The sequence below is a fragment of the Rhinatrema bivittatum genome, chromosome 9, assembly GCF_901001135.1.
Source record: "Rhinatrema bivittatum chromosome 9, aRhiBiv1.1, whole genome shotgun sequence".
In the NCBI taxonomy this organism is placed as follows: Eukaryota; Metazoa; Chordata; class Amphibia; order Gymnophiona; family Rhinatrematidae; genus Rhinatrema; species Rhinatrema bivittatum.
In genome coordinates, this window is record NC_042623.1 from 157541119 (window position 1) to 157569044 (window position 27926).

Genomic DNA, 27926 nt, shown 5'->3' on the forward strand with positions numbered 1-27926 from the left:
TTTGGCTAACTCAGGGGTCTGCAGTCTTTCAAAACAGAAGAGCCATTTCATGTTTATTCTTTGTCCAAAATATTTTGAGTGTTGCAACCCTGTCTAAATTCAGTACATTTATGTAAATCAGTTCATTCCCTCAATCCCCATCCCCAGAAGTCACTCTGTTTCTCTCAATCCCCATTTCCAGCACTTTTTCACTCAATTCCACCTTATCCCAATAATCATCTCTCTTTATCTCCCCACACCAAGAATCACTTTCTCTCTTAATCCTCTGATCCCTAGCAATCACTTTCTCTCTCTCTCTCTTTATCCTCCTTATCCTTAACAGTCACTCTCTGCCTTCCTTTCCTCCAGTGGTCACATCCTCTCTTCAATCCCACCTCTTGTTCAGCACTTATCGTCTCTCTTTTCTCCTCTCCCCAGGAGTCGCACACTCTTTCTCAATCCCCATGGTCCCCAGCAGGCAGTCTCTCTGTCTCAGTCACTGATATCATCATGCAGTCTCCCTCAAGCACCCTCATCCCATCCCCACTGATATTGCCTTTTTCTCTTCAGCCTGCACCATTGTGTTCTGATGCCTCCGTGATGAAACCACATTCAGGTTTTCAAAGAGCTACATGAGGCTCAGGAGCCGCAGGTTGCAGTCCCCTAGGATAGCTGTACCCCAGCCTGGAACACCCCCCCAAAATGCCCCTTACTTATCTTGCTAAACGTTAGCCAGATAGGTTCTGGGGCTATTCAAGATAATTTGTGAGTTATCTGACTAAATGGTTTTGAATATTGGCCTCAGAAAATTTAAAGGTGCTTTATAAAAATGTATGCTAATACTGTAATTAGCATAAATAAGTGGCAGCATTTTTAGTATACCAATAATCCAGAGCCATTATTTTCTATTGGGTAGGTTGATAAAATAGCTTGCTTAAATCCCAGATAACTGACAGTGCTGTATTTGTTCAGTTACAATGCTGCAACTGAACATTTCTGCAAGTGTTTGCAGTAAAATAGTGTCTATGAAGGACTATCTAGTAATTGAGCAATTTGTTTTCAATCATGGTATTACCTACGTTCTCTTTGTACATCCAAAGCCATCTCTTCAGTTTTCATCTCTGTATCTGAAACAGCTTCTGTAGCAAAATACAGAGATAAAGATTAGAACTTAACATGTATTACTAAAAAATGAATAGTGCAGTCACATTGTCAAAAAAGTTCTTAAGCACCATATAATGAAATAATGATGTATTTTATTAACATGTGTGGTAACTGGGACCAGCCATGGCTTGGGGGAACAGTCAGGAGAACAGACAGAGGCAGGCTCTGGCTGTTTCCACATAAAAAAAAAATGTATTTACAATTACAGAAAAGAATACAGCAGCACAAAAGACTGCTTACTTGTGCAGACCTTAATTTACTCAGTCCTCAAAGTACAATGGCTTCCTGCCTTCTCTCTGGGGTCTCCCCAACCCTTCTGGGTCCTAAGTCCTTATTGTATGCTGAAGGGAGCCTCCCTTCATCCATAATCTGTTGCGAGGCTGGTTCTTAAGGAGGACCAGGCCAGATAGTAGTAGCTGGTCCTTTAAGGTGTTCTGAGGGAGTTTCCCATATATTCCCTCACAACATGATAAGTTCTATGAGCTTAATATTCAAAGGATTTGCCTGGCTAATGTTTGGAGGTAACCCGGCAAACAAGAGATTTGAATATTTCTCCTATCTTCTCAGATGAATTTTGTCCCGTTAACTCATTTCCTGCAGAAAATTTACCTGGTAAAAAAAAGAGGTAGCACTAGGGATATTCCTGGGCTGTAGTTTCACTTTGTCCAGGCTATGATGAATGTCCAGGCTATGATGAATATCCATGCTGCCTGGACAAAGTCTGACCAGATAAAATACTTATCCTAAAGTTAATTGGATAATTTTTTCTGAATAACTTTATGTGGATAAAATTATCTGACAACTTTACGTAGATAAACTTAACTGGGTAACTTTACCCAAATAATTGTATCCAGATATACTTTGGATAATTTTACACGGGGACTAGTCTGTTGAATACTTATTCAAATAAGTTCTGCTGAATATTTAGTTCTGTTTAAACAATTTGGGAAGTGACTTCATAAAAAAGAAGGAAAAGGCAGATATTGACCCTCCTACTATAAAGTGCCACTAGAGGTACAAAGTGCCAGACAGATAAACTTAAGTGACAGTCCTGGCTCCATGGAGCTTATAGTCTAGTCTAATCAGGACACACACATAAAACAAAAAACTTTAAGACAATGCATTGATTACAGTAACCGTGTTTCATAAAAATGGTACTAAGGAGGAGGTTAATCCCTACCTGCCAGTTATTCAGAACTTGCTAAAGGGTAAATTAATGGAGCCACTACTAAAGGAAATGATAATGAAATATCTTGACTCCTATAAGATGAAGGATCTAGGATTGTTGGTGAGACCTCATCTCATGTATTGTGCCCAAATTTGGAATCTGTGCCTCTACGAGGATATAGACAGAGTGCAGGCAATCCAAGAGACCAAAATCCGCAAAGCATGCACCAGCCCAACATATTCACGTATCTCACAGTTATGCCATGCACCCGAGCTTTTAAAATTCAAAATAAGATGAATGACATTCTGTGAGATCTCCTGTGCCAGTGTGTATTGGTGTATTTAGATGACATCCTGATCTTCTCATAGGATCTACAGACATACCAGGAGGATGTGAAGTAAGTACTGCGGAGGTTGCGAGAGAACCATTTGTACTCTAAGCTTGAGAAATGCGCTTTTCATCAAGAATCCGTACCCTTCCTGGGCTACATCATCTCTAAGAGGGGTTTTCAAATGGATCCCCAAAAAATGAAAAACATCCAAGAATAGCCTCAACCCACAGGGTTGAAGGCATTACGCCGCTTCCTTGGCTTCATGAACTACTACCGTTCATTTATCAAGAATTACGCCACCTTGACGGTTCCATTCACGTCCATGACTAAAAAGGGGCTAATCCTTCCAAATGGTCTCCTGAGGCCATGGCAGCTTTTCAAACCTTCAAAGAAGCCTTTCAAAAGAAACCTTGCCTTCGCCATCCCGACCTCCATCACCCATTCATCGTCGAGGTCGACGCCTCGGATGTCGGCGTAGGGGAGGTATTAAGCCAATACAGCGACTCCAATGTTCTCCATCCTTGTTCATTCTTCTCAAGATGCTTTTCACCTGCTGAAAAACACTATGGAATTGGAGACAAAGAATTACTCGCTATTAAATTTGCCTTTGAAGAATGGCACCCATGACTAGAGGGCGCTCAACATCAAATCCTGGTTTACACTGATCATAAAAACTTGAAGTATCTTCGACATGCACAACAACTTAACCACCGACAGGCCCAGTGGTAACTGTTCTTCAACAGGTTTGATTTCCTGCTCAAATACCGTCCAGCAGAAAAAAATGTCCGGGCAGATGCCCTTTCACGCTCATTTTCCCCAGATGATGTACCAGATAAACCTCGCCATGTTATCAGTCCCGAGAAACTGGTTTTGGCAATCACGCACACTGTTCCTGCTGGTAAAACTGTTGTGGCTTGGGGTATGAGAAAAAAGCTATTAAAATGGGCACATGATTCCGTCTGGCTGGCCATCCTGGGAAAAGCCGAACACTAGCCATGCTCCAACGTTTCTATTGGTGGCCTACAATGAAGGAAGACGTATAAGCCTATGTATCTTCCTGTGCGACCTGTGCAAGAGAGAAACCCCCTGCTGGACGCCCCTGGGTTCTCCTACAACCTCTGCCGGTTCCTGAGGAGCCCTGGACACACATTGCGACCGACTTTGTAGTGGATCTACCATCCTCCGGTGGAAACAAATCAATTTGGGTGATTGTCAATACCTTTTCAAAAATGGCACATTTCGTGGCACTGCCAGGTTTACCATCTGCTGCTGAACTAGCAAAGCTATTTGTCAAACACATTTTTCGCCTCCATGGGATGCCCAAGCACATCTTGTCCGACAGGGGTGTACAATTTACCGCTAAATTCTGGAGAGCGCTTTGCCAAAAGTTTGACATTTCACTGGACCTAACATCTGCCTATCATCCACAGTCCAATGGGCAAACTGAAAGGATGAACAGAACACTTAAACAGTTTCTGCGGTCTTATGTGAACACAAGACAAAGGGACTGGGCAGAATTACTACCTTGGGCAGAGTTTGCCTTAAACTCACATCCTGCCACTGCTACAGGGTCCTCCCCTTTTCAAGTCGTATACGGTTGGCAACCACTACCTCCTCTACCATTACCACTGACTGTGGCTTCACCTGCAGCTCAATCCAAGGCAGCAGAATTACAACAGCTCTGGAGACAAACTAAGGAACTGCTATTCAAGGCAAGCCAAAGAGCCAAGAGAACCTACGATGCCCATCATAGAAAGGCACCTCAGTTTCAACCAGGAGACAAGGTCTGGCTGAGTACAAAATTTCTTTGCCTAAAGCTACCTTCAGCACGCTTTGCACCACGCTACCTTGGACCCTTTTCCATCCTCCGATGACTAGGAAAATTTGACAAACAGCCTAAAACTACCTCCATCCATGAAGATACACAACGCCTTTCATGTGGCTCTACTAAAACTGCTTGTTCTCTCTGAGTTCTCTAACAAGACTCCCGAACCTGCGACTCCGGATGCTGAGGAGGACATTGAATACAAGGTTGATGACATCCTAGATGTTCGCAAGAGAGGCAAGACTTGGGAGTATCTTATCTCCTGGGAGGGATATGGCCCTGAGGAGAATTCATGGGAACCTCTTGTCAACATCATCGACAAAGACATGATCCATCGGTTCCACCAAATGCATCCTCAGAAACCCAAACCCACTGGAAGGGGGCCTGGAGGGGGCCCTATGAAGGGGGGTACTGTTGTGCCCGTCGGTCGCAGATGGCTGCGCCCTCTCTATCTCACCTCTTTTCTTTCTCTTTCCTCTCCTCTGGGCAAGATGGCTGCCTCCACCTCTCTTCGCTGACCTCTCCGGCGTCCCCAGACTGACATGGGCAATTGCGTTCGCCATTCTTACACTGAGGTCACTTAGGGCCCGCGTGCGCCCGCCACCCTCTCTTTTGAATACGTCATGGCGGGAACCTCAGGGGCGTCCCCACCACATGACGTCACTACCTCCGGGTACTTAGCCTCTGATCTCCAAGCCAGCTACGAGTTAGCAAGGATTCCGCTCCAGCTTTCGACTCTCTTCAGAGACGTCTGCTCTGAGTCTCGCTCCTACTAACCCTCTGGGGTTACACTGGCTACAACAGGGCGTTCTAGGTACCCGCTCCTCGGGGGCCTTATTCACTCCTATCTACCCTCTGGGGTTACGCTTTTCCAGCAAGGATGCTCAAGGCACCCGCTTCTCGGGAGTCTTGCTTTGCTCCTGTCTACTCTCCAGGTTTCCCAGCTCATCAAGACCCAAGGTACCTGCTCCCCGGGGCCTTGAACTCGCCTGCCTTAACCTGCATCTACAGAGGATATCCAGGCTCTGGCGCACTGGACCTTGCACTATCCCTACCTCCGAGCTGCAGAGGCCATCTCCTACAACTTTGTGAGTACATTCTCTCTTCAGTCTCTCTGCCATGTCTCACCACAGAATAGATTCTCAGCAAACTCCACTCCGCGGACCACTACCGGATATACCATCACTGACTACTTCATCTGTGACTGGGTTCTCGGCCTACCCCGCTCTGCGGACCACTACCGGACCCTTTACTTCCAGCTTCTGGTGAGAGCTTCTCTGCACTTGATACAACTCAGTGCCTAGACTGAATTATTCATCAGAGACCTACTCCACTGGCTGAAGAATGCAGCCCGCTCCTCAGGCATTGCTACTGCTGTATAATAAAGCTTCCATTATCTCTGTGGTTTTTACTGTAGAGGCAGCCTAATGCTGTATTTTCCCCATGGGAGGAGTCATCAATTTAGCAATCAAGGGTCCACAAACATGTCAAACCTACAACACAGAACAGGTTCTAATGACTGATGGTTGTGGATCAATATATTGCATATAATTTAAATACAATAATTATAAAGACATCTGGTGTCTCTTAACAACTGGGAAAATCAAAGACTAGTACTGACACCAATGAGCTGATAATGAATTAAGATAACCAAAAGTCAACTGGTGTCTCTTAACACCTGGGAAGATCAAAGACTAATACTGAAATGCCTTCCTGGTTGTAAAAAGTGCAAATTAAAATAATTAGTGTTTGCAGATTCTAAGGTTAGATCAGAGAATAAAAGATATATAAGGAATTGCATTTGTCCATTTTGATTGGATGATCTGAAAGGAACCAAGAGCGAATCAGCTGGTTCTATTTGGGGTCCCGAAGCTCGCAGTCTTCCAGATTATTCAAGGACACTGTTTTATAGAGGGAATACATATAAGGGAAGTATTCTTTGTAATTTATTTTTGTCTTTTTCCTATTTACCTGTATTGATTTATGTATGGCTTACTGTGATATTGTATTCGTTTTTGATATTACATTTTTTTGCTGATTATCCATATATTTACACAATTTTATAAACTAAGTTTTTCTTTACCAGATTGTGTATAGAATGTTCTATGACATAATATAAAATATACCCCCATATAGCCACAACATACATTTGGCACCTTTTATGATACTTATGACTAAATTTTAAAAGCCCAGTGTGCGCAATTACTGGGAGATATGCGCGTGGCAGGCAGTGCGTGCACTGAGCACATTTTGAAAATGGCCTGGCCACGTGCATATCTCCCAGTATGTGCAGAAGTGCCGGGCTCTTTGAAAGGGGCTGGCAGGGGCATAGAGGGGCAGGGGCGGGACTGTGGCCGGCCAGGACAGCAGCTATTAGACCCTGTCCAAGGGAAGTGCATGCCGGCAGCCCATTGGGGTGTAGAACTTACTGCAGCTCATCAGAGCGAGTAAGTTTTAAAACAAAAAAAAATAAGGTAGGAAGAGGAATTTTAGGGGTTGAGGTGGAGAGGGTAAAAGGGTGGCAGAATAGGTAGGGGGTTAGGGAACTGGGAATGGGCCTTTTCCATCACTGCAATTTTTTTTTTTAAATCATCCCCACTTGCACGCGTGAGTCGGGACCCACCCGCACATGTGCACCCGATTCTCTGTGTTCCTGGTATATGTCATCTGCATGTTCATCTAACATTCAGATAGTAGTTTTTCTTTGTTAAAAAAAAAAAGGTAACTTGGTTCTTACCTGCTAATTTTCATTCCTGTAATACTACAGATCAGTCTAGACAAGTGGGTTTTGCATCCCTACCAGCAGATGGAGGCAAAAAACAAAACTTTGAGGCACTGTTTCATAACCAAGAGGGCCACCAACAGTCCCTCAGTATTGACCTGTACCCAAGCCAAAGATTAGAATCTAAAATCCTCTCCAGGGTGAACAGGTAAAGCAGGGCTGGTACCCCCTGCACTGGAGCCTCTGTCACCTCCAGAAACCAAAAAACATATGTAGAAACTAAAAAAAAATCTTTGGAATATATTACATCGACTATCAGGAAATGCAGTCTTTTGGCAGCGACAGGGAGGGTCTCTGGGTCTGTGGTATTACAGGAATGAAAATTAGCAGGTAAGAGTCAATTTTCCTTTCCTGTTCATACCCAGATCAGTCCAGACAAGTGGGATGTACCCAAGCAACCCTAAACTTGGCAGGAACCCAAAAGACCCGCATATAACACATACTCACCAAAGGACACATCCTCCTGTGCCCGCACATCCAAATGGTAATGTCTGGTGAAAGTATGAAGCAACGACCACACTGCTGCTCTACAAATCTTCTGGGTAGATAGCAACTGACACTGCTCAAGAGGCCACCTGCGCTCTTGTAGAATGGGCTTTTAGCTCCACTGGAATCTTGCAACCCTTACAAATATAAGCAGAGCAAATGGCCTCCTTCAGCAAACGAGCAATTGTGGCCTTTGAGGCCTTATCACCTTTCTCCATGCCACAAAACAACACAAAAAGGTGATCTGAGCGCCAAAACAAATTAGTGGCCTCCAGATACCACAGCAGAGTCTGTTGCACATCCAAAAGATTCAGCTCTCTCTCTTCAGGAGAATCCTTAGACCACACCAGAAAAGGCGGAAGATCCACCATATGATTGACATGAAAAGAGAACACCACCTTCGGCAAGAAAGAAGGAACCATCTGCAACATAACCCCATCATTAAAAATATGCAGAAAAGGATCCCTGAATGACAGAGCCTGCAATTCCAAAATCTGTCTGGCTGAACATATAGCCACCAGAAACACTGTCTTTAACATCAGCACCTTCAACGTTTACCTTCTCAAAGGCTCATAGGGTGCACCACAGATCACTTGCAGAACCAGATTACATTTCCAGAGCCACCACTTGACTCTTCAGCCCTCCTTGCCAATTGATGTATGCCACTGTCATCACATTGTCCAACAATACTGTTCAGTTCGGAGTTAGCAATCTGTTATTTTCGGAGTTAACAGTCTGCTTGGAGTTAGCAATCTGTTATTGATCTGTTGCCTGATGAGAGGAGCAATCAGATAGTTGAGGGTAGATTCTCGGACCACTGGCAGATGACCACACCCCCGGGGAATGACCCCGAGAGGGACCATTGGTCAGGTTCAGAGTTAGAAGACAAACACACACTAGTTCTTTATTAGACAGTATACTGAACCACCAGAGATGGCAGCAGAGAGCTGGCAAGCCCAGCTGGGCTGCAGTCACTCAGATACTGGAACAGTGATCCCTGGAGGCTGAGCTGAAGAGAGGCGAGATATAGTGAGTAGGCAGGTTATGCAGATGTAACACTCACACAATGTCCCAATAAAGTCCAGGAGCTGGAAAGTATAGGGCCTCGAGGAACAAGTACCTGGTTCCAGGGAAAGCTCAGAGAGAACAATGGTAACTCAATGATGTAGCTGAGATAGTTGGTAGTGAAGACTTCCAGGCAGAAGAGTATACGAAGTAAGTCTGGGAAGAGGGCCCTCGAGGAGCGAGTATCAGTTCCAGACTGTCACCTGAAAAAACAAGGAGCGAGCGAGGCCCCCGAGGAGCGGGTACCTCTGGTAAGTCCGAGGAGGCAGAGTAGCTTAGGTAGCGAAACTCTTGCTAACTCGATGTGTTAGCAAATACTGAGACCTTAAATATCCGTCGCGGGTGACGTCATCTTCGGGGGATGCCCCCGAGGTTTGCGCCAATGCCGGTACTTCAATCGGGGCTGCGCCGCGCGCGCGCCCCTAGGCCTCCAGGAAACATGGCGGTTACAGCATCGAGCCGGTCCGGGAACACCCGAGGACAAGTGGCAGGAGAATGCCGCGTTAGCCAGTCTTCCCTCGGACGGAGAGGGAGGCGCCAGAGAGGTAAGGAGGGCGGAGAGAGGGTGTCGGGCACCGATGGATACAACAAATACCCGAACCATCCTGCCTATGATCTGGGGAAGGAAAGCCTCCAGTGCTTGTTGAACCTCTCTTTTTTCCAGGAGATTGATGGTCCAGGCCCTCTACTCCACTGACCAAAGCCCTTGGGAGACCACCCCAGGCACACCGCTCCCCAACCTTTGAGACTTATGTCTGTGGTATTATGCTCAGTGGACAGGAGCGCCAGGAGGCGCTCCTAAGCGCGGGACCAGATGTGCGCCCCATGGGTGAGACTAGTCCCTCTGGGTAGGGACAAGGAATCTGGAAGGCTGGAGCCTCCACCGGACATGCATGCCCCGGAAAGACCACCAACATTATGGTGGTCTCTGAACAGTCCTCCAACCGTTCCTAGCCCTTTCGGACCTGCTACAGGGAGCAGCAGAGGCGGCAGGCCGGATAGAGGTCAGGTTAGCTGAAGGTCTTGGAACAGACGAGACGAGGTCTTGGAACTTGGAACAGACAAGAAGAAGTCTTGGAACTTGGAACAGACGACACAGGCGAGCACAGTCCCTCAGGCGCCCTACACAGCCCGTAGGCTGGTCACGGACCACACTGTCCTCCATCACCCTACACAGCCAGGAGGCTGGTCGCGAAACACAAGGGGAGCGGGCATGCTCAGGACAAGACACAAGGATTGAGCAACCCCTGGATCCTCTGAGGTCAGAACTTGAGGGCCGGAACCTCAACAATAAAAACAGGAACTTCCAGAGGCATGGGTTACTCGGAACCTGGGTCATCAGGTTACTGCAGGTATCATCAAGGACCAGGAGACAAAATCATCAAGGAGTCTCAGGAACGAAGACAAGGTAGCCAGGCAGGCCCAAAACAGAGACATCCTAGGGAGGACAGAACCCTTGCCAAGGTGATGAGAGAATGAACGAAGAGTCCTTAAGTAGGCAGAAGAGGCAACTCCCTGGGAGGAGCTCCACAAGGGCCACACCTGCGCTGGCCCTTTAAATCAGGAGAAAAGCTGCAGGCCTGCCCCTAAGTAAGGAAGGGGCAGGACCCTGGACAGCAGCCATGCTGCCACTGCAAAGCTGAGCCGGAAAGGAGGAAGCTGGGCCTCAGGGCAGGCCCCGACGATGTCGGCGGCGTCCGAGCCATTGAAGGAGGGTCCATAGGCGGCTCCCCTGCAAAGCAAGTCCGCGGATGCGGCCTCCACGCCGCGGGAACAGATGACAGCATCAGCGGCCTTCTACTGCATCGGGGAGACCCGGCACGGCTCTTGCTGCGCCGGCAAGATGGTGGCCGGCTGTGAGAGCGCCCGGCATCGGGGGCCTCAGGCGAGGCCCCGGCTTCAACTGCAGCCTCCGGGCTAAGGTAAGAGCCTGCTTGCGGCGCCACCGCGAGCAGGATCGGAACACGTGGTCACCATCACCCAGTTTAGGGTCTCCAGATTCATTCCCTTTTCCAGGTTGTGAACCGACAGCCAACACGACAGACTTGATCTGGATTCTTGTAGAAGAGGCAAAGGCAGATGATGTTCCTCTGTCAAGGGATTCCACCTGGTCAAGAGGGAGTTCTGTAACGATCTCATGTGCGCAAAGGCCCATGGAACTAAATCCAACGTGGAAGCCATGGACCCCAGAAACTGTAAATAATCCCACACAGTTGGCACCGACAGCTGAAGCAGATGTGTTACCTGCGCCTGCAAATTTGCCCCTTTGTCCAAGGTAAAAAAACACCCTGCCCATCTAGGTATCAAAAATTGCCCCCAGGTATTCCAAAGACTGGGAAGGCACCAGATGACTTTTTGCCACATTTATCACCAACCCAGGGAACTCAAGGTGCCTCTGACTCTTTGGAGAGACCTCACTCATCTTCTGTCTTCGCACAAACGAGCCAATCATCCAGATGCAGATGAATAAACACCCCATCTCTTCAAAGGGGTGCCAGTCCGAAGGGAAGAGTGAAACTGGATGTGCTGCCCCAACACCATTAACTGAGGAAACTTCTGATGGCCCCATCGAATGGGAATATGGAGGTATGCCTCCAATAGGTCCAACAACACCAAGAACTCTCCTGTGTGGATTGCCACAATCATCATTATTAGCGTCTCTATTTAAAAATGCAGAACCCTCAGGGCCCTGTTGACCTTTCGCAAGTCAAGAATGGGCCGAAACATTCGTTCATTTTTGGAAACCACAAAATAAATGGAGTACCTTCCCTGTCCCTGCTCCTCCCTCAGGATGGTAACTATCACGTTTAAACCTTTGCAGATTTCCCCCCCCACCCCCCACCTCTTGCTTGCTTTGAAAGATGACATGGGACTCCAGAAAGGCTTCCCTGATAGGGCGAGAAAATTCTACTATGCAGCTGTCTTGCACCATCTCTAAAACCCAGCAGTCTGAGGTAATCGTGGCTCACTCCTTGTAAAAGCTGGACAATCTCCCCACCTCTACGGAAGAATGGGCGAAGCTGGCTTCATTGTGATGACTTTCCAAAACCGACTCCTTGGCTGGCACTATCCGTGGAAGGTCTGTGGGCGTCTCAAAAGGACTGCTGCTGTCCCACCAACTGCTTTGTTCCTGCACCAGAAGAGGGCTTGCCTGACCAGAATCTTAACACAAAATGTTGTATGTTGGAATATATTTATTATGTTAAAATCTTTTCTTTGGGAGGACATTTCAGCGGGAAACCTATCTTGCAGAGGTCGGCAGAGAAGGGCAGACCAGAGGCTCTATTTTCCAACCTGTGAGCCGGTGCCGTGCTGTCCCGAGGCCACGCCCCCCAGGTGACATCATTAGGAGGGGCCGAATCGCCGAGATAAATCCGGGCTAGCTGCGGCAAAATTCGGAGGACATCTCAGCGGGAAACCTCTCTTGCAGAGGTCGGCAGAGAAGGGCAGACCAGAGGCTCCATTTTCCAACCTGTGAGCCGGTGCCGTGCTGTCCCGAGGCCACGCCCCCCAGGTGACATCATTAGGAGGGGCCGAATCGCCGAGATAAATCCGGGCTAGCTGCGGCAAAATTCGGAGGACATTTCAGCGGGAAACCTCTCTTGCAGAGGTCGGCAGAGAAGGGCAGACCAGAGGCTCCATTTTCCAACCTGTGAGCCGGTGCCGTGCTGTCCCGAGGCCACGCCCCCCAGGTGACATCATTAGGAGGGGCCGAATCGCCGAGATAAATCTGGGCTAACTGCGGCGCGCAGCCGAAGCCGCGCGCCAAAGGGGCGCGCCCCTGGGTAAAAATGTAACTTTATTCCTTTTCTAACCATATGGGTAAGAAAAGGAAATCTAAAGTCTGGACTTCATCTCCGGCGTCTATGCAGGCCACGGGACCAATGGATCAACACATAGTAAGGCGGGTAAGTCAAGCTGCCCGCAATACAATTCCAGATATATCTTTTTCTTCTGGCGCTTCTAATAGCCCTAGCCAGCAGCCACAATCACAGCCTCAATTGGTAGTGGATGTCCCCAGCTACTTAAGTCCAGAGATGGAAGAAAACACTGTGCCTGATGGAGAAGGCTCACATCCCATAGGAAGTCGTGATGTGGGCCAGTTGGGATCTATTGGTGAACTTGGACTACAGACAACAAGTCCAGTTCCCTTAGACCCCCAGAATGTGACTTTGGCTGATGTCTGGAAGGCAATCACCGAACTACAGAATGTAATGACTGGTTTTATGGCTCAGACTAATAAAGGGAATGTTGAAGTTAAAAACCTTTTGGAGAAACATGATAATCGTGTGAAGCAGTTAGAAGAGCAAGGAAGGTCAACTACTATGCAGATAGCAACTTTGCAAACAGCTAATAATTCCTTTATTAAGGATAGCTTGGTCATTCACAGGCAGTTAGAGAGCCTGGAGAATGAACATAGAGTAAGAAACCTAAGGTTTTTAAATTTTCCTATGACTAGACTCCTCTCTCCCTCTGAGCTGTTAAAAAAGTATATATTTGAAAATTTGTCAATACAAAACTTTGATGATCAAATGATTTCAAAAATATATTATGTACTAAATTCTAGACTTAAAGCTCAAGAAGGAGAGGAAGGGATAGATAACGTAGAACAAATGTCTCCTAACTTAACTTCTTTCCTAGAATCATCAATAGATCATATTCCACAGAGAGCCACACTACTAGTAACATTCTGTAGGGAGAAAGATAAGGCTAATATTATGCAAAAATACTTTAAAAATAAGGAAATTTTGTTTTGTGGATATAAAGTACAAGTATTTCCAGATGTGTCACGTACCACGCAATTCAGGAGGAAGCAATTTCTTCTATTAAAGCCTAGAGTTGTCTCTTTAGGGGCAACATTTTTTCTTAAGTTCCCCTGTAAATGCGTGGTAGTACATCAAAGAAATAAATTTATCTTTCAAGAACCAGCTCATTTGGAAAATTTCCTGGTAGATAAAGAAAGAAGCTGAGATAGTTAGCTGCAAAAATATATATATCCCGCTAATTGTAATTTGGTTAGAATTACTATTTTTCTTTAAGTTTTCATGTGTGTACCTCCCATTTGGTGGACTATAAAATTGTGGTATATTTAAAGACTGTTGAAATGTTACCTGAAATAATTATGATACTCACTATTTGTTCTTTGATTTTTTGCATTTTATATGATTTGTAAAAAACTCTAATAAACTATAAAAAAAAAATAAAAAAAATCTTTTCTTTATTTATTGTTTTCACAAATAATCCAGTTTAAGTGTTATCGCAGCACACAATTGTATTTTTTTATTTTCCTTCTGGTTTGATTTCTTAACATTGGTCCACTATATCCTTTGTAGAGTGTTCTATGACATAATATAAAATATACCCCCATACAGCCACTGCGTAGGTGAACCAATAATTATACATGACCTGTTAAAAGTGCAAGGAAGTTCTACATTTTCCTCAATATGAGTGTTTTGAATTGAAATAGTATCACAGTCCCTTTTTATATTTTCTCGACATAATACTTGTCATCTTTCTAAATATGAGCTTCTGTAAGTAAAAAATGTCCTCAACATCAGCAGTTTGTCATGCTGTTAATTATACAGAAACATATGTGCACATATATTGCACATATGGTAACAGATGGAAAAAAAGATTGCATTAGTATAAATTGAAACTTGTCAGTAGTAGTGCCAGTCATCAAGGCTTCTAAGAATTGAAATTCATGCCATCTCTGCCAGCTGTGAGATGCCAGCAGTTGCAGACTTCCATATCCAGGTCTTTGTAAATGGATACGAATAGAATAGCATCCAATAATTTAAAACTCTTATATATTTTTTTAAATGTCCCCAACATCAATAAAATATTTCAAAACAGCAGACACATCAAATAACACCCAATAATCAACACTAATATGGGTAAAAAATCCCCTGCTCTCCATCCTGGGAACTTTTGATTTCCAATCACCCTGATATTATCGTGGATTAGTAGAGAGGTGGGTGAGAAGACTGCATAAATATCTCCTCTCTCACTCAAAACACAAATACATACAGCACACACACACACAAACATGCTGTCTCGCTCGCTCTCTCACACACACAGGCATACTGTCTGGCTTGATCTCTCACTCAGATACACACATAAACACAAGCATGTTGTCTGGCTTTCTCTTTCACTCAAACATACACACACACAGAGGTATGATGTTTGACTCGCTCTTCACTCAAAAAAACACACACACACATAGAGGCAAGCTGTCTCTCTGAGTCCTCGCTCACATCTTTGGTTCTTCCATCTTCAGCACATTGAGCGGTACCATTGGCTTACAGAGGCTTCTCTTATTTTTTTCTTTTGCCAATAGCCTCTATCTCTTTCGCCGGGCCTACCCATGGGGGTGATCGCAGCGCAGAAGAACAGGACTTTTGGAGTCTGCTGCAGGATCCTGTTCTACAGCTCCATCTTGTGTGCTGGCCCTGCAATATGTTTGAAACTGGCAAGGCTGGTACTTCCTTTATGCTGACCTCATGCATCATGAGATTAGCATATAGGAATTATCAGCCTCGCATGTTTTGAAAACATTTACAAGGCCAGCACATTGGAGGCACAACCAGATGGACTCTCTCTTTTTCCTCTTGCCTGGGTCCTGAATCATATATGGGCTGATGTGTGGCATGCAAGGCTGCATAAATAACTCAGCATGGCTGTGCATGCATGCACCTTAGAGGGAACATTGGTTAGGATATTGTTTATATGTAGTGACTTATCCCGGAAATAACACATTTTAAGAGCACATACCTCTTGCAAGCCATTCTTTTTCTTTTTTGGTCACACTTTCACGAGTCACATCACCCATATGGTCTAGCATTTGCTTCCTTGTATTAAAAAGGTCCCGCTCCTCTGGTGATAATGAATGGTATGGAGTTTGTGATATCTTTTTATCCTGTGGTATACAGAAGTATGTGATTCTAGTGCTTGTACAATGAGCAAAGGATAAGGAAGACGGAAGACATAGACTAATTTATTCTTAGCAGCACTGCATGCATACAAACTAATAAAGACACATAGAATTAAGCCATCATTTAATTAGGATATCTAATATTTTATTATTTGGTTAACATGATCATCCAAGGAGACAGGCATCATATATGGTTCTCAGAAAAAAAACCCTCTTCCATAATTGGCATGCCAATAAAATACAAGTTAATGCCTAACTATTTGCCTGATTCACTAAAACTGTGCACATGTGATAGTGCATTTCAGTCTTAATAAATTATATCGAAATGCTAAGGCGGGGGGAATCAGCCATCACTCTGACTCTGCTACATTTCTTTTTATCCTGGGAATGGCTGGGAGTGAGGATCAACATGCTGATGGCCTCTACTTTTCTTCTTCTATTTTAAATATTCAGAGGTAACTTCCAAACTGGCACGTGGGCGCTTTTTGGCACATGTGTATTGGCGGGTGCCCAGATGCACAGCCAATTTATAATTTGCAGGCGTATATGCGTGCATGGTATTAAATAGCCTGACTGCGTGCACATGTGCACTCAATTTTAAGTGGGCACATGCCTATGCGCATATATTCCGCTTCTTTCATATAAGTCAGGAATTTTAAAAGGGGCACATGTCCACACCATTGCCAGTTTTACCAGTTCATCCACCAGTTCACCCAGAACAGCTACATCCCTTGGTTTGATAGTCTGCACTCTCCCCAGTTAACCCAAGCCCTTTAAACCCCTGAGAAATGGCCCTTTCTGTTTAATTTTGAACTTACACATCATCTCTAGCAAAAGTAAACTTATGTGCCACTGGACCTGGGCACGTACCCAGTGATTTAAGCATTTATGTGCAGATCTCTTGGACGTGCCCTGAAACACCCATGCTCCACACAGACCACCCCCATGCCCTGCCCCCTTTTGAAAACTTTTGACATGTGCATACAATGGGAGATACGTTCATACCTAGGCATACATAAAATTCGATTGGCATACACCAGCCCAACTTGTGCTCGCATCCCCCAATGGATGCATGTGCCAGGCTTTTAAAATTTGCAATTAAGCTGGTGAGGTAACTTTATCCAGGTAACTTTAGATAAGTATATTCAATGGCACTGTTATCTTGATATGTGTCGCTGAATATTCCACTGAACTTATCTAGGTAACTTTATCTGGATAACATCTTCACTTGCCAGCTTGCTAAATATTGAACTGATGTGCCTAATTCTCAAAAATAGGCACTTAAACCATTTGAAAATTGACGTCTAAGCATTAGCCAGATAGATCAGGAATCATGAAAACTGACTCCTGCTGAGCAGGGAAATAAAGCCATCTACTTTCACGATGACCTTTTCAGGATATAGCCTTGGTTTTATTTTTATGCTATTTATTCATATACCGCCACTGTAGGTGGTACATAATTTGACAACTTCAGTAAAAACAACTCCAAAATGCACAAAGACACTGTAAACAGGAACAAAAAAAAAAAAAAAGATCTGAAGAATAGAAAAAATCTGCTTGAAGAAAAACTTGGGTTAGGGGGAGTAAACTACCTGCACTTATTAAAGTTTCAAATATAAGTGCACAGTTTTTCCAGCATTACCCCACTCACAGATAAAGCAGAGGCAATATATGCAGGTACTTCTCTACCTGTGTAATATGTAGCGAATATTCAAATTGAAATAGCTTGGCTGGCTCCATTTCAAACTTCGCTATACATTTACATTTTTACAAAAGTACTCAATTATCTTGCCACTCGTCAGCTTAATGAAAATTACAACCTTATTTCCCATTGCTTCAGGTATCTGTTTAGATTGTAAGCTCTTTTATGCAGGTACTTATTCTACATGTATGCCCTTTATTGTAAACCAGTCTGATGTAGAGTGCCAAATACAGTAAATGCAGAAATAAATATCCCCGCCGCAGCAATTAAAAGTAACTGCTGAAAGTTGCCCTTCAGCATTATGGGGTAGATCTTAAAAGCTGCGCGCTCGCGTCTCCATGTGTGTGTGGTTCCCGGTGGGCCGCGCATACATGCTCACCAGATTTTATAATCCACGCACACATGTGCGGGCGACGCGCGGGGGGGGGGGGGGGAGAATTTTACCAATTTATGGGCAGCTATGCAATGGGGCCTCCCCCAGCTTTCTCCCAGTCTGCTCCAGGAAACTTCCCTACCCCCTGCCTAACCTCCCTACTCTTTCCCCTCTCTACCCCAACCCCTACCCTCTACCTAAGTAAAAGAAATTGTTTTTACTTACTGCTCCATTAGAGCAGAAGCAGCTGACGCATGCCAGCCAAATGCCGGCGCGCGCTTCCCTGGGACAGCGGCTATTAGCCACTGTCTCAGCTGGCCTCTGTCCCGCCCCGCCCCTTCCCACCCAGACCACGCCCCCCCAGCCTGCCCCTTTCTCAGGGCCCAGCACCTGTTTGCGTATCGGCACTTATGCGCAAAGCTGTGCCCTTTTGAAACTACGCACTGCCAGCCACGCAGGTCAGTGCCGGTTTTTATGCGCGTGTCCGTTTTAAAATTCGGCCATATGTGTAAAAGTACATGCACCATTTCATTGAATGGTTACTTTTACCCTTACTGCAAAGGAGTTGGGAAAGGGACAGAGGGAGGATGGGGCTGCCAAGCAAAGTGCAAGGATTTTATATTGAGATCCCTGTATTTTATTTATTTTTATTTATTAACTTTTATTTACCGACATTCGTTTACAGTGCTGATTTTGCATCTGACTTTCCACAAACAAGTATGGAAGTAACCGTGGCATTGGCTGCCCACCCCCCGAAACTTCAGAGCAAAATTCTGTGGGCAGTATCCTTTTGAAAATTCACTTTTAAGAGTACCGATGGACTTGCAAGCAACAAGGATATTTTAAACACTGTCCTCTCTAGGAGCTTCTCAGTCTGAGAATGAAAATGTTTTAAGTACAGGTTGCTGTTTGTGACTTGAAGGCAGTTAGTCACTCATTTTCCACCTTAAGCTTTAACCTTGTCATATCTGAGAAACCATAGAGGGTTAAGGTTTGTATGATAGACCTCAGTCAAACACCAAATACTGCAGGAAGTTGTATTGGTGGTCCACAAGAGAAGCACTGAGTTTTTGGGAACCAGCAGGCAGTCAACCCTCCAGAACAATATCATACCTGAAAGTGCTTGTAGTATGCATAGTCTGTAGCAGTTCCTAGTACTTTTTTTGGATCTTGACCAATAGAAATTGGCATCAGAGGATTGGCACCAGCTTCAACTAACATGTCAATCTGAAAAAAAGAAGGGTCAGTGATGAGTTTCACACTTAAAAGGCAGCCCCACATAACAGACTGCATGCAGTTCTCTACTTTTTCAAACAGCACATGGCTGCTAGAAATACAGGAGACATCAACAGAATAGGACCACTTGGTTCACCTAATCTGACCATTTTTATCTATCTAAATTGCAGGAGGACCTTGCGAGACTGTAAGACTGGGCATCCAAATAGCAGATGAAATTTAATGTGGACAAGTGCAAGGTGATGCTTATAGAGAAAAATAACCCATGCTGTAATTACACGATGTTAGGTTCCGTATTAGGAGCTACCACACAGGAAAAAGATCTAGATGTCATAATAGATAATACATTGAAATCATCATTTCACCATGCTGTGGCAGTCAAAACAGCAAACACAATGTTAGGAATTATTAGGAAGGGCATGGTGAATAAAACAGAAACTGTCATAATGTCTCTGTATCGCTCCATGGTTGTTACGTCGATCGGCCACAGTACCCATGGCCAGCCTTCCTCACCTTCTGTTGCATTCCCGGGGACAGGCTCCAGTCCCTTTCCATGGTCAGCACCTTCGCAGCATGGCAGAAACGCCGCCACCGCTTCCTTGGCCAGCCTGGCTTCCTAGGCGTGCGCCCTACTAGAACATTTAAAGGGCCCATGGCACACTAAGGCTGCTGGCCCTGCTCAAAGTGACGTCACTGGGACCGGTATTTAAGGCCTGGCCTAGTCCTTACTAGTTGCCTTCGCAACAGATCTCCTTGTTACTTGTTGCCTTTGGCTTCTCCGTGTTCCTGATTTCCTGCCTTGTCTTCATTTTGACTCCTGGATACGACCTCTGCATTGCCTGACTATGTCTCCGATCCTCTCCGAGCCACAACCTCTGCATTGCCTGACTACGTCTCTGATCCTCTTCGAGCCACGACCTCTGCATTGTCTGACTACGTCTCTACAGTCTACGTCTAGGACTTGGCCTACTCAGGCTTCGGCGCCCCCTGTCCATCTATGCTCCTATTGGCACCCGGGTCTCCGGGACTTCGCCTCGTCGTGTAGACTCCTTCATTCCACCGTTGCTGCCTCAGGGCTGACCCCCCTGATCTCTTCATCTACGATGACATATGGAGGCCCACCTAAGTCCAGCCAGCCCCGGCACCCAAAGGCTCAACCCGCGGGGAACGAGGGTTGGTATTGGTGAAACGCCAGCCATCCTCCGTACATCATCCCACTTCGCCTGCCGATGGTGGGGACCTGTAGGTCCCTACCTATGGGTTGCATCAACCCCACCTTGGCTCAAGGGTCCACCTCTGGCGCAACAATGGTGAGACCACACCTTGAGTACTGTGTAGAATTCTGGTTGCTGCATCTCAAAAAAGATATAGTTGCAATGGACAAGATACAGAGAAGGGCGACCAACATAATAAAGAGGATGGAACAGTTGCCCTATGAGGAAAGGCTAATGAGGTTAGGGCTGTTCAGTTTGGAGAAGAGACGGCTGAGGGGGGATATGATAGAGGCCTTTAAAATCATGAGAGGTCTAGAATGGGTAAATGTGAATCGGTTATTTACTCTTTCAGCTAATAGAAGGACTAAGGGGCACTCCATGAAGTTAGCACAATTAAACTCTGGAATTTGTTGCCAGATGATGTGGTTAGTGCAGTTAGTGTAGCTGGGTTTAGAAAAGGATTGGATAAGTTCTTGGAGAAGAAGTCCATTAACTGCTATTAAACAAGTTGTCTTAGTGAATAGCCACTGCTATTACTGGCATCAGTAGCATGGGATTTACTTAGTGGTTTTGTAATTGCCAGGTACTTGTGGCCTGGATTGGCCACTGCTGGATTGGCTGTTTGGCCAAATGCAGACATAAGAGAGCCTTCTTACTGCTGTGTACAACACAAGCCCAAAGGATTTATTAGCCTTGCTAGCCGAGCTGGCACAAAAATGGGTTCAAAAGAAACATCAGCATAGATGGTGCTGTGTGGGAATCAGTGCTGCATGAATATTAGGACCTCTCTTTATGGTCCTAAGTGTCTATCCGGGATCAGAGTTTATCAGAGGTCTATCAAATATGAACTGTCATTCATCAGAACTGACTGCTTGATGAACCTGGAGATGAAACAAAGGACTTGTAAAAGCATGAGAAGCTCTGCTAATTAAAAGCCTTAATTATTTATTCACCTGACTATGCATGAGCTGTTGAATTATGCATAGGTGAGCCCTTGAAAAGGGGCAAGTTAACAGTCCTCTTGGCTATCTGTCATCAGCCCATCATTACCCATCTGAAGAGAAGGAGGCGACCCACCTGAGTGCTGTAGCTTTTCACCACTGCTCTGCCCCCATGCATCCTGGGCTGAGGTGGCTTGCAGAGACAGGGTGAAAGAGAACTGAGAGTTGAACAGTCTGTTGCTTCCATGGCCATGGCTGTCCTCCCTGCCTCTGTGCTGGAGACCTGCAAACGGAGGGTCCTCCCAGCCAGCCCGAGATTGTATGCTACTGCCTCCACATGGTAAGAAGCTGGGCTCCATTTCCTACCCCATGGGTTAGTTAAGTAGAGCTTATTAGCATTCAAAAGTAAGTCTCTGCTAAAGAGAGGTGAGACCAGCACAAATTAATGGTAATTGGATAAGCACTGGACATTAAATAAGCTTCTGTAACTATTGTCTGTGTCCCTAATTGCCTGTGTATGTATTGCCTGATGAAGTGTTAAGCTTTGCCCTGTGTAACCTATAAATAAAGGAGATTTGTTTTTCTTTAGACAGTTGGGTAATTTTTCTAACAAAGAACAGGAGGGCTGCTGGTAAATTGTAGGTACATACATAAAGGGAGGTGGGATTAGAAGTCATAGCTCTTCTCCCTATAGATGAAGATTCATTCCTCCTCCAGGAATCCTTAAAGTCAACTTCTGCTCTCAGGCCAAGAGACACTACTCCTTAGATTACATATACTGAGCCCCTAGGTGAGTACTCGGGCATATTAGAAAAAATAAAATCTTAAATGAGAAACCAAAATATGAGATGAGAAGGGTAGAAAAACTATCTTAAGAAACACAAAAATACCTGTTTCCAGACATTGCACTGTCAGACACAGTCCTTCAAAAGGGTGAAATCTCTCTCTCCTTTTCTGAACCCAGGTCTCATTCCAAGAGACCCCAGAGGCCTTCCTCCTTAAAAACATGCAAAACTAGGAAATGGCCATGGCCATGCTATCCCTGGAAGGTCAACTAAAACTTCTATGCTTTAAAATGGTGGCCGGGGTTTATATACCTTGAGAGCTCCCCATCTCAGACTCTATATGTGGGAAAGCAGAACTGCTTACCTGTAACAGGTGTTATCCTACGACAGCAGGATATTAGTCTTCACAGATGGGTAACATTATCAGATAAAGCCCAGCATGGAAAACTTTCATCAGGCAATACACTGAACATGTGTGTGGCAAAAAATAAAATAAACCGATGGAAAATCCATGGAGAGGCAGGCAGGTTTCCTGAGGACTAACATCCTGCTGTCCTAGGAGAAGCAGGATGGTAGTCCTCACAGATGGGTGAATACCAAGCTGTAGGCTGCCCCCGCCAATAAAGGACCAACAGCACTTAATCACGTGCCAACGGGCACAACAACAGAAGTGCTGAGGGTGAGATTGGGAGGCAGCATGAACCAGATACTGGGCCTAGGTAGGGAGAGTTGGGTTCTTACTCTTGGAACAGATTATGAAGGACAGACTGGCCACAGGTACTGTCATGTCGACCATCCTTGTTCAAACACTGCCGGTGCCAGTGTCAGTGTTTCCCTCAGTGCTCAGCCCGGTCCTTCTCCAGCACCAAGGAAATGGACGATTGAGATGCCTTGGAACGGTCAGATGACAAAGAGGGCTGGTCTCCTGAGCCCCTCTCTTCACAAGGAGGGATCGAATGGGACATAGAAGGTGATGCCGAGTCGGAGGGGTCTCCACGAACCTTTGGTGTTGAAGTCCCCGATGCCAGAGTCGTTGAAGCCGACTTTTTGGTGCCAAAAAGCTGCTTCATCTGCGGACGTCATAGGAGGCCCCCAGGCAGAGGATACAGACCTCGGGTGGATCCGTAAGAGATATGGTTCACGGACACTGGGGCACTTACGAAAACTGGACGAAGCCATGAAAATAAGCCAGCGAGCGGTTGATGGCCAGCGACCACCGGGAGGCAACACGCTCAGGAATCAACTGCAAAGAATGAGAAAAACACCTACTGAAACGTCGGGATAACCAACAGTGAAGAGGGACCCTGTGCAGAGGAAAAACGGAGGAGAAATCCTCGATGAAAAGAGATTTTTGAAAATTTTGGCGAGAGATCCAAGAACCGTGAGGCGACTGCTTCGGGGAAAAAATGAGACTGAAAAGGGACCTCGCTTGGCTGCGCATGGAGTGGCAAGCTGAGCATGCGCAGTGTGCCAGTCAAATTTCTAGAAAATCTGACAAACGTTTTCCGTGCTGGGCTCCTTTTGATGATGTCACCCATTTGTGAGGACTACCTGTTATGTATCTGGAGGTGAACCCTTAGTCTGAAGTAGAGTTGGCGCTACCTAAGAGAATAAACTCTCTAAAGTCCCTACCGTCGGAAGACAAGGCCAGGTAAAGCAGACGTTGAACAGTTACTTCGCTACTCGAAGCCTGCGGTCCCCCCAGGAGGAGCCCATAGGGACCCGAGCCACTTGGACTTAGGTGAATTCCTGAAGACTGAACATAGGTCTGGACGCAGGCGCCTCCTGCAGGTCATGGGATCCAGACTGCTGGTGCCTCCAGCAGGTCGTAATTCAGTTCAGGAGTCGAATCCAAAGAAAGGTCGAAAGCCGGTCCAGGGGTCAAAGCCAGGAGAAAGGTCGGAAGCCGGTCCAGGAGTCAAAGCCAGGAGAAGGGTCGGAAGCCGGTCCAGGAGTCAAAGCCAGGAGAAGGGTCGGAAGCCGGTCCAGAGGTCAAAGCCAGAAGAATCCGTCCAATGAGAAGAGAAGCAGGAACTGGCAACAGAAGGACAAGATCAAAGAGAACCAGCAGCAGAGACCAGGAGCAAGGAACAGGAACTCGGAGCTCAGGAACAACACCAACCAGGAGCCAAGATACCAAGGCAAGGTCTGAGGAGCAGACCTTGCCTTAAATAGTAAACCGGCAGGGGAAGTTCCCCGGAAGGAGCTGCTGCAATATCCTGTCGTGGTCCCTTTAAGAATAATGCTTAGTTGCACGTGCTGCTCTAGGCAGGCTCGGCGGGGAAGGAGTCAGCATGCAGGAGGAAGTCGGCAGGAGACGCAGCCAGGCCTCAACAGTGGCCACGGCTGCAAAGCGAGCATCGGAGCTGGCTGCCTGCTTCCGCAGGCACCCCGGGAGTGTCCCGACACCGCGGGTGAGTGGCTGGCTCCGGTCACGGACTGCCGCGGCCAGTGGCCATAACAGTACCCCCTCCTTTAGGCCTCCCCCTAGAAGGCTTGGGCTTTCCTGGATGATTAGTGTGAAAGTTTTTTATAAGATCCTTGTCCAGAATGTTCATAGCAGGCTCCCAAGAATTCTCCTCAGGACCGAACCCCTCCCAAGCTAGGAGGTATTCCCATCTGCTGCCTCGTTTCCGGACATCGAGAACTTCACGAACTTGGTATATGGTTTCTTCCTCTGCCCTAGGCTGCGGAACTACGGGAATTTTTCGGGTAGGCCAAATAAGGACCAAAGGCTTCAGAAGGGACACGTGGAAGGAGTTGTGGATTCTCAATGTGACAGGCAGATGAAGCTGATAAGTTACAGGACCTAACTGTCGCAGCACCGGGAAAGGCCCAATGTAACGGGGGGCTAGTCGCATAGAGGAAATTCTCAAATGGATGTGCCTGGTGCTTAGCCACACCTTTTCTCCCAGACGGAACTGGGGAGGTCGTCGATGCTTGTCGGCAAATGTCTTTGCGGAGTGAGCTGCCTTATGTAGCATCTGTTGGGTATGAACCCAGAGCTGTTTCAACTGTGCTGCAGTTAGCTGGGCAACGGCGATGGAACAGCCAGGGCCACCGGCAAGGGTGGCCTGGGCTGATGGCCAAATACAATCTGAAAAGGAAATGCCCCGTTGAAGTACCGGCATGCAATTTGTGGGAGAATTCAGCCCAGGAGAGAAGTGCCGCCCAATTATCCTGATGGGAGTTGACATAAAGCCGTAGAAATTGTTTTAATGTCCGATCCGTATGTTCTGCCTGACTGTTGGCCTGGGGGTGGAACGCGGTGGTAAAGTCCAGAGAAATGCGAAACATCTTACAGAGGTTGAGCCAGTATCGAGCCGTGAACTGAGGACCACGATCAGATGTGATGTGCTGTGGTAGTCCGTGGAGGCGGAAGATATGTAGCATGAATAATTGAGCCAGACGAGGAGCGGACGTGAAGGAGGGTAGCGGGATAAAATGGGCCATTTTTGAAAAGCGATCCACTACTACCCATATCACTGTGTTGCCCTCTGATGGTGGAAGGTCCACAATGAAGTCTGTGGAGATATGTGTCCAAGGTTTCATGGGAGTTGGCAGCTGTTGTAAAAGTTCCCAAGTTTTTCCTGTAGGAATCTTATGTTGAGTGCAGGTTGGGCATGAATCAACATATGCTCGTATATCCTTACGCACCTCAGGCCACCAATAATATTGTTGAAGAAGTGTTTGAGTTCGAGCTCGTCCAGGATGCCCGGCTAACTGGGAATCGTGACCCCAGGCCAATACTTTATTACAAAGTCTTTTAGGCACCACCGTTTTACCAGGTGGGACAGTGAATGTCGCAGAGAGGATAATGGGAGCTGGGTCTATAATATGTTGTATAGGCTCCTCTGTATCTTCAACGGAGAAGGATCAGGATAAGACATCTGCCTTAATGTTCTTGTTAGCTGGTCGATATCAAAGTTCAAAATTAAAACGTGTGAAAAAGAGCGCCCAACGAGCTTGGTGTGGGTTCATACGTTGAGCTTGCTGGAGGTATACCAGGTTCTTATGGTCAGTGTAGACTGTTATGCGGTGTTGTGCTCCCTCCAACCACTTTATGCAGGCTCTGGACAGAGATAACATACTGAGATCATCATTCAGGAAACTTCAACAGCTTTTCTATGGATATCAAATAAGAGTTTTTCCTGACATTACAAAAAAGACGGAGGAAAAAAGGAAGTCCTTTCTTTCAATGAAAAGGGAGATGCTTTCTCGGGACGCCAAATTCTATTTAAGGTTTCCTTGTCGGTATATACGGTATATACTAAAGCCAGTGTGGAGAATTGGTGACCTCCGAGAAGCAGGGAGACATGTAGAGTAAGTGGGGGAGCCAGAGAAGTGATGCCTAGGGTTACTCCCCCAGTGGAGCCTAGGCTTGGGAGTTTCCCGAACGCGTTGGACAACGAGCAATGAGATGACCCGATCCTCCACAATATAGGCAGAGACCTACCTTGCGGTGCCTTTGCCGTTCCTCCGGAGAGAGCGGGCCTCATCCTAACTGCATCAGTTCTTCGACGGTCCCCTCTGTGGTGGATGAAGTTCGAGAGACAGGAGAAAAAGGACGTGAAGGGATAGAGCTCGCCATGCGCACAGGTCAGAGCCGGGAATCCATCCAAAGCGTGGTCAAGAGCGATCAAGGGTCAAAGCCAGAAATCCGTCCAAAAGCATAGTCAGGAGAAGCAAGGGTCAAGCCAGGAATCCGTCCAAAAGCATAGTCAGAAAAAGCAAGGGTCAAGCCAGGAATCCGTCCAAAAGCAAAGTCAGAAGAAGCGAGAGCCAAAGCCAGGAATCCATCCAAGGTATTAAGGAACAGGAACTCAGGAACTGGAAAAAGGAACGTAGGACTAGAATGAACGAGCACAGGAGCAGGAACAGGAACGAAGGAGTAGCAACTAAGCACACGACAAACATGGAGACCTGTTGCCAAGGCGAAGACCAAGTGGCGGGGCCTGCCTTAAATAGCAGGGCCCGGCGACATCATCATCCGGGGCTGCAGGAAGGTTTCCCGCCACGGCCCCTTTAAGGTCGGGAGAGGCGCGCATATGCCTAAGGCAAATGGCTGGGATTACGAGGTGGTGGCGTCTTCCCCTATGGGGGAGACGCCACCACCAGTTTGCTAGCTCCTACCCTATGGGTAGGAGCTAGCAAACTGTTACGCTCGCCTCCTCCAGAGAGGAGGAGTAGCAACCTGCTGTCGCTCACTCTGCCAGGAGGGTGGAGTTGGCAAGCTGTTCTGCTGTGCTCCTGAAAGGGGAAGGAGTAGCGATATGACATGACCTGCTCCTTCAGAGGGGAGGAGTTAGCTATCTGTAATTCTGTTAGCGAACTCCTGTTAGATACTCCTGTAAGGAAAGGAAGTAGCAAGCTGTATCTATCTGCTAAGGAGTAACAATCTGTTATGGATCAACTCTCCAAGGAAAAGGAGTTGGCAATAGGTATATAGTACTTCGCTATGAGATAGCAATCTATCAAGCCCCCAGCTACGGAGTAGTAATCTGTGTATATATATATAAGCTGCTGGCAAGCCTCAGAGAAAGAGGAGTAGCTGTCTATATAATACTTCTGTGAGCAGAGTCACTGGTCTGTTTTGGTTGGCTCCCACAAGGTGACAATAGTGAAAGGAATGACCACTTGGAGGAAATGGTGAATCCCTGGGCTGATGGCAGATGACAGCGGCCCCAGGAAGAGATCCTGAGAGGAACCACCGGCTAGGCTAGAATATGAGATAAACACAATAGTTCTTTATTAGACTGGAAGCTGGACCACCAGAGGTGGCAGTAGTGAGTCGCTGTGTCTGGCAAGGCTGGAGTCCTTCTGATACTGGAAAATAATCTCTGGGTCGCTGAGCTGTAGAGAGAGACTAGAAGTAGTGAGTAGACAGGGTATACTAGATACAAGATGGTACACTCACAATAGTAGATGTCTGCAATGGTCT

At 46.4% G+C, this 27926-nt stretch overlaps 1 protein-coding gene across 4 annotated transcripts in view; it reads right to left on the reverse strand.

Moving 5' to 3' along the window:
- The window catches only part of ANKMY1 (ankyrin repeat and MYND domain containing 1), a 278322-nt gene that overhangs the window by 26597 nt on the left and 223799 nt on the right, over positions 1-27926 (reverse strand). For all 4 annotated transcript variants that reach the window (XM_029616456.1, XM_029616458.1, XM_029616457.1 and 1 more), the window contains 3 exons: positions 18923-19036; positions 15575-15719; positions 1055-1118 (listed from right to left, as the gene is read on the reverse strand). In XM_029616456.1, coding sequence (XP_029472316.1) covers positions 1055-1118; positions 15575-15719; positions 18923-19036 — 323 coding nt within the window. The remainder of the gene's footprint in view (positions 1-1054; positions 1119-15574; positions 15720-18922; positions 19037-27926) is intronic.